The 10,216-nt window shown below is 47.4% G+C and overlaps 1 protein-coding gene across 1 annotated transcript in view; it reads right to left on the reverse strand.

The window, feature by feature from the left end:
* Positions 1-10,216, reverse strand: part of Cacna1b (calcium voltage-gated channel subunit alpha1 B) — a 166,376-nt gene that overhangs the window by 80,880 nt on the left and 75,280 nt on the right. The window contains exons 16-17 of the mRNA XM_052181770.1: positions 6,701-6,818; positions 3,702-3,769 (exon numbers count right to left, since the gene is read on the reverse strand). Coding sequence (XP_052037730.1) covers positions 3,702-3,769; positions 6,701-6,818 — 186 coding nt within the window. The remainder of the gene's footprint in view (positions 1-3,701; positions 3,770-6,700; positions 6,819-10,216) is intronic.

Genomic DNA, 10,216 nt, shown 5'->3' on the forward strand with positions numbered 1-10,216 from the left:
ACAACAACAACAACAAAAATGACAGTCTTCTCAAGTCAAAAACTGACTGGCCACTCTGAGGTTATCAGTTCTCCTTCCTAATGCCTCTTCTGTGCTCCAGACCCTGGAGCAGACCCTGGAACGGACATCCAGGTACTGGGTGGACAGAGTATCCTTCAAGGCTTCCCTTCCTCAGTCTGTGGCTAGAAGTGTCAGTACTGGGATTCCTGCATCAGTGTTGTCTAGCTTGTGCCCTCTCCAGCATGTTCACGAGCTGATGGCCCTGTGTCTGTCCTGGTAGCCACACCCCATCCTGATCATCCCTGGACCAGTAGAAAGCCACTACCACAATATCTTTTTTGCCCCTCAGGCTCACCACAGCAAATCTGTCCCTTTGCCATCCTCCTGTCCTTCTGGGAGCTGTTGGGCCACCTGAACAAAACTGACCTATCCCACAAAGCTTGGAATAAGGTCAAGGTGCCAAGCTCCTCTCTGACCCCATCAAGACCATATGCCACCTTTGAGTCTCTGCCAGAACCAATCAGATCCCATAAAGCCATACACAACATTTTGCCACTGTGATAAGACCTGCATCTATGCAGTTACCTGTCCAGGAAGAGAAATGGACAGCTGACACGGCCTCTGGCCTTGACCTCATGTCACTAAACAAAGTCAGTAAGCTTTGTTCCAGGACTCTGAATCAGTACTGCTGCTGAGTCTAAGACCCAAGCAGGAAGACCTCTATGCTGTCCATCTGAACAAGTGAACCCCCATGATTTCTTTTTGTTGTTGGTGTTAGTATCCTTTTTTTTTATTAGCTATTTGCTTTACTTACATTTCAAATGCTATCCCCTTTCCTCATTATCCTTCCAAAAACCCATCCCATCCCCCTTCCCCTGCTTAACAACCTCTCCCCCAACTTTCCTACCTGCATTCCCCTACACTGGGGCATCGAGCCTTCACAGGACCAATGGCCTCTCCCCTCGTTGTCTGACAAGGCCATCCTCTGCTGCATACGTAGCTGGAGCCATGGCTCCCTCCATGTGTACTCTTTGGTTGGTGGTTTAGACCCTGGGAGCTCTGGGGGTACTGGCTGGTACATATTGTTGTTCCTCCTATGGGTCTGTAAACTTCTTCAGCTCCTTGGGTCCTTTCTCTAGCTCCTCCATTATGGACCCTATGCTCAGTCCATTGGTTGGCTGTAAGCCATGGGTATTCTGATTCCCCTTCTAAGAAGGACCAAAGTATCCACACTTTGGTCTTCCTTCTTCTTGAGCTTCATGTGGTCTGTGAATTATATCTTGGATATTCTGAGCTTCTGTGTTAATATCCACTTATCAGCAAGTATCTACCACTTGCTGTGATTGGGTTACCTCACTCAGGATGATATTTTCTAGTTCTATCCATTTGCCTAAGAATTTCATGAAGTCATTGTTTTTAATAGCTGAGTAGTGTTCCATTGTGTAAATGCACCACATTTTCTGGATCCATTCCTCTGTTGACAGACCCTGATTTCTTAAAACCCTCAAGCCTAGGCTTCCTGAGGTTAATTCTCCTGAAAGCTAACATTCCTCAAAACATGCCTGAATCTTGAGGAGCATAAAAATGAAAGAAAGAAAAAAAAACCTGAGTTGCTAGTCGCTGCCCAGAAAATGTCAATGCAGAGGAGATCCCCAGGCCTCAGGCCTAGGAAAGAGATGGCTAGTTTCTCACACAGCACTCCCAGGTCTGGCTCTTCAGTGGTATAAAGACTAGACCTGGTTACAGCCCCTTGGGAAAGGACCATCCTAATCAGTGCAAAGTATTTGTTAAATGGCCTGAATAGTCTATAAATAATTCAGTTTGAATTTATTTCAACTTCACAAAAAAATAATCTGCGAACATGTTAAAGTATTACCATTTCACTATTAAATGTGCCCAATAGGCTCACCTATCAAATGCTTGGTCTCTGTTTAGGAAATGGGGCCCATTTGGAAGGCACAGATCACTAGGGGAGGTCACTATGTCACTATATCATGGTATCATGCTCTGGTCCCTTCCTGCCCATCTCTGCTTCCTAGCCACCATTAAGAGAACAGCTCTGATCTGTAGAAAGCAACATCTTTCTGCCATGACGTATGACTTTGCCACAGGCCTAGGTACAATAGAGTCAACTAACAATGGGCTGGAATCTCTGAAATCATGAAGCAAAATAAAATTATCTACCTACTTATCATTTTTCTCTAGTTTAATTTTTTGTTTGTTTGTTTGGTCACAGCAATGAAAAGCTAATTAACAGAAGATGGATTAAGTCCTCCCTTCTGGGCAGTGTCATGTGGCCAGGCAGATAGGCTTTCATTGGTCCCAGTCCCCAAGGCAGGAGGATTCTTGATTAGGATTCATCATAGAGAGTTCCGTGCACAGGCCGGCGTCTGAAGAGCCTGCCTCCTCAGTTTCAATTCTCCCACAAGGGAACGTGGAGAGGCATCAGACTCAAGTGCACTTCTGCACAGGAACTAATATTGCTAGTATGCCAATTCATATGGTCCCAGAAACACTACCACCAAGGATAGCTCTGGATATATGGGCTCCTCCAGCCCATGCAGCCCAGGAATCCAGCCAGAATCTGGCCATAGCCAGATGGCAGTACTCAGCACTGGCTAGACTGATGGCAATAATAAGCCAGCTAGTGGCACTCCTGAGTCCTCGGGAGCCAGAGAGCAAAAGAGGAGCCCAGGGATTCAGGCACAGCTCCACGCAGGAAGAGAAGACACTAGGCAGAAGCCAAAGGAGGCTCATGGCCACTACACTGCACAGACTAAGCCCTCTGCAAACCCCTCATCTACTCTTCCTCAGTCCCACAGGAGGAAAACTCTGGCCTGCTAAGGTCAGATTTGGGAGATACGCACAGAGCACCTCTCACAGAGACATGGTACATGGCACATGCGCACACATAAGACATCTGTAATGCACTTGCTAGCAGCCTCCATGCGGGAGTCAGAACTTGAATCAAAATGAGAGCCCAAGGCTGACAGCAGGCAGCCAAACTACCTAGCAGGTAGCTGGACCCAGAACTGAGGGATGCTGGAGAGCAGGTTCTGCCTTCTACAGGGACACCAGAGAGACACATGTATAATCATGTCCCCCACCGGGCTTGGATATAAGAAATGAATATTGAATGCTCCCTGCTGGATACTGCCTAGACAAGGAGCTGTCCTGCTGTGACGCAGATGTGCACAGACAGAATCGCCACTGCCAAGCTGGCATCTGAGGGTGGCACTACAGGCAGCCTCTCACTGCCCTTTCAGGCATTCAGAACCCGGCATTTCTAGGGCTCACTTGTACATCTTGTCTGGGAACACTCCTCACGCTCATCACACACATGCAATGGGGGTCTGCACTCCATGACACGGGTAATCCTGTCCAGCCTGTTCCTCCTGTGCTCCCACACTCTAGCCTGCCATCCATTCTTCCTTCCAAAGCCACCTCCTCTCTGGGAGCCTGTCCACACACGTACCTACCTTTATGACCATGCCCCTCCTTGCTTCTCTGGCAGTCTTCTATACCCAGAACCCAGATTAATATCTCTTTGTTCATGACTTTGAGAAGATTCCCCTAGAGAAAAGTCAGATAGACTGACCCAGGACCCCACCCCTTGTGATTCTATAACTTCATCCAGAGTAACATGTACTGAGCCCCAAACTTTCTAGCACATTCTTGGCTGCAGGTAGTGCTTTACGTACCTTGGTCAACTCCTGGGCATTGGCAAGGTTGTCCACAGCAATGGCCAGGAAAACGTTCAGCAGGGTGTCTGGTTGGCTACAGCTAAGGAAGGGAGCCCTCTGCCCCACAAACTGTCTCATATCATCCCACCATGGTAGCCCATGGAAGACAGAAACTTCCATCTATGAAGTGTCCAGCCTCTACCCCCTGAAAGCATCAACCCACCCTGGGCCCTGGTGCACCCAGGTGCACAAGGCCCCGCCCCCATGACCTTGGTTCTCACCAGCTGAATGTCCCCTCTACAGTTTCACATGGCTCAGCCTTCTTAATAGACACAGAGAGAGAGAGAGAGAGAGAGAGACAGAGACAGAGACAGAGACAGAGACAGAGAGACAGAGAGACAGGACAGAGACAGAGAAACAGAGACAGAGAGACAGGGAAGAGTTCTTTTTTCTCTCAGGATCTCTGAGGATGACGCTGTAGAACCGCAGATTTGAGGCCAGGCTCAATCACTCCGTCTTCGCCTCCTTCAGCGGATACCCAGTCTGCTTCCTTTATCATCTTCTCTGTTCTAGTCTGCATGTGAAGCCTTGAAACAAGCACACCCTGCCTTCGCAGGCTCCAGGGATGCCCCACAGCTACCGGGCTGTGAAAAGACCCAATCAGCACACTAATCCAACCATGAGCAGCACTCCCAGGCCTCGGCTCCTAAGCCAGCTCACAAACCTCCCTGCCCCACAAGCCCCCTTCTGTTTACTCTGTTTCACTGTGAGTTCCTGGGCACTCTGTCCCAACAGGTCCCCTTCAGTCACACTGGAGGTGGGAAGGTGAGCACCCAACCCTGCACCCCACCCTGAACAGACCCTGGACCCTATGAAGTCCTGCCAGTGGCCTTTAGGAACAAGGAAGTCAGTCACACAGTGCGTACGGTGGTTTGAACGAGAATGGCCCCCACAGGCTCACAGATTTGAATGCTTGGTCACTTGGGAGTGGCACTATTTGAAAGGATTAGAAGGTGTGGCCTTGTTAGAGAAAATGTGTCCTGAGGGGCAGGCTTTGAGGTTTCAGAGGCCTAAGCCAGGTCCAGAGGCCCTCCCTTCCTGCTGCCTTCATCCCAGATGTAGAACTCTCAGCTCCTTCTCCAGCACCACGTCTGCCTGAGTGCTGCCATGCTTCCTGCCGTGATGGCAGTTCACTAAATCTCTGAAATGGTAAACCAGTGCCAATCGGATGCTCTGTCTCTTCACAGCAACAGAACAGTGACTAAGATGGATGGATAGCTAAAGCAGGTCGCTGTGTAGCACAAGCTTCTTCCCCCATCTCTCCAGGACCTGCTTATTCTGCCATCCGTAGGCCTCCTTCCACTCTTGGTTACCACAGGCACTGCCACTGTTCCTCTCCCATGTAGCTTCCACATGTAAGTCATCTCAACTTGGAGACAAACTTGGTACTGCTGGCACACTGCCCAGTGAAATCCTTGGCATCAATCCTGATTCCTTAATCCTGACAACCCAAAATGTTGCAGATCCTACTTGATGTCCCCTGGGGGGAGGCTGACCACAGGGCACAGTGCTCACAGAACTTGGGCCTCTTTCACCCTAGGTCTGGGAACTCACTCTTGCCAGGCAGTGCCATTCTCCCTATTGCCCTGGCTGGTACCAGGCAAGCAACAACTGGGCAGCCATAACCAACTTCTACTATAACCAGGCCTTCTGGCTGGGGCCGGTGATTCAGGGCATTGTTACAGAATGGGCTAACATCACAGCCTTGCTGAGACCAAGCAGGATACCTGTAAATACTACATACCCTATGGATAACCCTACCCACACACCTAGAGGCTTTTTCATGCCCAAAGCAGAGCTAAAGGCAGCAATCTGTAGGTATCCAGCCAGAGGAAAATATAAGTGCATCAGAAACCACCCTAATTAAACAGGAGGGTAGGAATATGACGGCTAAGTGTCAGTGCTTGATTGCTCTGATGGCTGTTCTTGGTTGTCAATATCTGGAATTAATAAAAAACGAAATATAGAGGGCACACCTGTCAGAGAAGGAGGACGAGCCATTCCTAATCTGGACCTCTGAGCTAGGAAGACACGCCTTTAATCCAGATCAGTTGAGATAGGGATATCTTTTTCCGGGAAGCCTACGTAAGGGCATAGAAGAAGGAAGCTTTTGCATTCTGACTGCTTGTTCTTGTCTTGTTAGCAAGCCCATTCCTTCACTTGCAGGTACATTAGAGCCTACTCCCAAGATGCCAAATTCTCCTGAAGTCTAGCCTTGTGGACTGAACAACTATTGAATTTTTGAACTTCCTGCTCATAGCCTTGTTGGATTAGCTGGACGGCAGCCTGTAAGTCATTCTAATAAATCCTATACAACACACATTCATTCTGTGAGTTCTGTTACTGCAGAGATCCCTGACTAACCCGACTGCTGTGGCAAGTATGAGGCCAGCAGTGCTGTTGCGCTCCTCCCTGAAACCAGGGCTATCCATCCTCAGCTTCCTCTGTGCTCACGTGCACTGCAGATGGAGGGGTGGAACATCAATTCTGGACTATAAGAAACACCTTCAAAGAACTTAGCTGTGCAACAATTCACAGATGTTTGCCTCCAGCTTACAATGTGTTTGGGCTCTACAACATTCTAGCACTTTCTCTAAATGGGGTTGGTTGCTAGACCAGCTTACCAGGCCTTGCTTGTGAAACTGTTATAATACACATTCTCAGACCCCAACCCAAACCTATTAACTAAGGCTAATGATGGAGAAAGCCTTCTTCCCTACCCACTCCATATCCATACCTTCTTGCAAGGACTCATAGTTATTACCTCGCCCGGCCTCTAGATAACCCTTTCCCGTACAGCACCTCCACACTCAGTGCTCTGGAACCCTGGGGATGCGCATCACCCACGCCCTGAGAAGAACTGCTTGCATACTTCAGTCCTGGAGGAAGCCATGAGGTGGCTTCCATGGGAAGAATGCTGCATATGAACCACTTGCACTTAGCCCCAAGAAGGATACAGTTTCCAAACAGTGTCAGGACGATGAAGTAAAAGGAAGAAAACATGCCTTTGCTGACTCCACCTTGTGACTCAATCCCATGATACATCACTGCATTCCAGTCCTCTCCTGTCAGGATCTGACAGAGAAAAAATTAATATAGAGCACATCAGTACCATGCCCCAGAGTACACAGTGCACAGACACATACACATCAGGGCACACACATCAATGGGCCATGCACAGAAGTTTAAGATTACAGGAATTCCAAAGGTCCAGGAGACAGAGGATGGCGGCACTGCAAGTGTCTGCTGTTGGACCCAAATCAGCAGCTGAGACAGGTGACCCCAGAACACACACACACACACACGCGCGCGCGCGCGCACACACCTCGGCTTACTTTCTGGTCTGTATGCTGTTTGATCTGCACTGTTCCTGTGACCATGGTGTCAAAATACTTTGATGTCATGAAAACTTTTTTTCCCCTGAAATGTCTTGCTTCAGCTGTTCTTTGAGGCTATATAAAACCCAGCTTAGCGCTAACAGGCTCAGGAAAAGAAGCAGAGAGGCAGGGCCTAACTCTTTTTTTCTTAAACCAAGTTAAGTAATTACTGTTTACTTGTAAAAAAAAAATATATGTTTCATCTAAGTTTTTATATCTAATGGTTAAAGCTACCATCAAATATGGGATCTCAAAAAAACTTTTTCTAAATTGTTAATCCCCTCAAAGTAAATTATTAATCCCATTAAAGTTATAATTTGTTCACGTTTAGATTTTGATGACTGCATTTAAGATTATAAAAATTTCAGGCTGGAGAGGTGGCTCAGCAGTCATCAGCACACAACACTTGCTGCTCTTGCAGAGGACCCAAATTCGATTCCTAGCAAAAACATGGTGGTTTACAACCATCTGTCAGATTCCCTGAAACTGGTAAGTCATTTTTCTAACTACTAATTACGAAACACTTTAAATGGAAAACAATTCACAATACTCATATACCTATCAAGCAGACTAAGACACTAAACACCAGGGGCTGGAGAGAGGGCTTGGTTGTTAAAGCCCTCGCTGCTCTTGAAGGCAACTAGAGCTCAACTCCCACTACCCACATCAGGAGCTCCCAGCTGAGACAATTCCAGTTCCAGGAGATCCAACCCCCACTTCCGGTCTTTGTGGGCATTTACACATCCACACATACCCACAAACAAATAATTTTTAATTTTTAAAAAGAAAAACATCCCAGTGAGGCTTACATCTCTTGATGGGACGCAACAGCTTTGTCCTCCCTACTTATACAGTTTCCTGACTCTGGGTTACTGCTTCATGCCAGCTTTTATAGAGCATACAGTACTATGGAACAATATCAATCACACTGAAACTTGTCTGATCCGCTTAAAATTACATTTGTGAGAGCCGTCCATGCTGACACGTATAATTCTAGGTCAACTGTTTTCCATGGTCCCAAACAACACACTTCTCACACATTCCCTGGATGATGAGCACTCTGATGTCCAGGGTTATCACAGCTATTGCTGCTGACCTATCCCACATCTGTGCACATGAGCAGGAAAACACATCCAGCACAGGATTCGCTGATACGCAGGCTCCAAAGTCAGGAAGTCACTGTCCAACATGACTTTCACCATCAGCACATAGAGCTTCTAAGAGCCACGTCTTCTCTAAACTCTGATGTAAGCTGTCCCAATTTGGGCTACAATGCAAGGTGGGGAGGATGGGCCACTGGGGTTTAGTTTGAATCTCCCTGGATGGTGTAGTCAGGACTATGACTACTTTACACACCAGTCTTTCCTTTGCTTTGCTATTGGTCTATGTCTTCTCCTACCTCAGAACCTCTACTCTTTGATTTATAAGTGTTCTCAATACATTCTAGAAACTAACACTTTGTTATTTGCTGATGCCAGAATGCTCCCCCTACCTCTGGATTTTTAAAAGTATTTTAGTGGTGTCTTCCAATGCACCAGATTGCTTGGTCATTTGCTGTGTGTTTATATTTTCTTTAAGACCTCCCCTGCCTTTACTTAACGATGTGGCACTGTGTGTACTCTAAAACTTTTAGTTTGCTCATTTTTCATACCAGGCACGATGTAGAAATAAATCCTGCTTGTGGTTTTTTCTTCAATTTTTCAACTAAGAGATCCAGACAGCACATGCATGCTGAGTGTGTGTGGAGATCAGGATGGATTTGTTAGTTCATTCTTCTGCTAACTGTATGTGAGCTCTGGGACTCAGGTTGTCGGGTTGCACAGCAAATGTTCTTCCCCAGCAAGCCACCTCAGCAGCCCAGTCCCGAGTCCTTCTGTGTGATTAACCGACTTACCCGTGCCATGCTAAGGCAGCACATACATGTTATAGTTAATGAATATTTTCTTTTCTTATCAATTCTAAAAAAAACTTTTCAATTTTGTTCTCATCCTGCTGCACTAAGGCTGCTGAGACTGGTATAATCTGCTAGAATCCACACATCTGCCTTCCACCCTGCCAGATGTGCTTTGTCTCATTCAAATGCCTATTCCTTAACAGTATGAGAATATTCAAGAACTTCCTAGCATCAAGGAAGTTTTGTTTTGTAGTCTAAGAAAAATCCAACGTATTAATAAAGACTCTTTTCTTCTGTTTCTTATTATTTCCTGTCATGGTTCTGCCTTGCTTTGGGAGGGGCTCCTTGCTGTACAGTCCAGGCTTGCCTCCAGTGCACAGACCTCGCCCTCCTGAGGGCCACGGTTACACACCTCACCCACCTGAGGGCCATGGTTACACACCTCACCCACCTGAGGGCCATGGTTACACACCTCACCCACCTGAGGGCCACGGTCACATACCTCACCCACCTGAGGGCCACTGTCACACACCTCACCTTCCTGAGGGCCACGGTCACACACCTCACCCACCTGAGGGCCATGGTTACACACCTCGCCCTCCTGAGGGCCATGGTTACACACCTCGCCCTCCTGAGGGCCACAGTCATACACCTCACCCACCTGAGGGCCACGGTTACACACCTCACCCTCCTGAGGGCCACGGTTACACACCTCACCCTCCTGAGGGCCACGGTTACACATATGAGCAACCATTCCTACCTAGCTTTTGAAGAAAGACTTAAGTGTACCTTTATTTGACCTCTCAATTCTTCTACAGTTTTTTGCCTCTGTGATTATGACATACATTTTTCTTTTCTCTACTGTCCTCACTTAGTAGTTCCTATCAATGATATTTTAGCCTCATAGAGTGAATGAGGAACTTACACATTCTCTGCAGTCTGCACACTTGACATAACCTCTAAATATTTAGGAGAACTCGTTTATTGCTGGGGACAGCGTACAATGACAGAGGCTGCCAGCAGTAGGCTGGGATGGAGACATCTCAGAAGCTGCAGCAGCTACTTGTAGAGGAGGATGGCATCTGGGACCCACCCCTCCAGGGGACCTGTCATCTGAAATAAGGGACTGCCTACAGTAGGCCAGAATGGAGACATCTCAGTATCCCTCAGCAACTCCTTATAAAAAACAGTTGTTCCCATTT

The sequence above is a fragment of the Apodemus sylvaticus genome, chromosome 5, assembly GCF_947179515.1.
Source record: "Apodemus sylvaticus chromosome 5, mApoSyl1.1, whole genome shotgun sequence".
NCBI lineage: Eukaryota > Metazoa > Chordata > Mammalia > Rodentia > Muridae > Apodemus > Apodemus sylvaticus.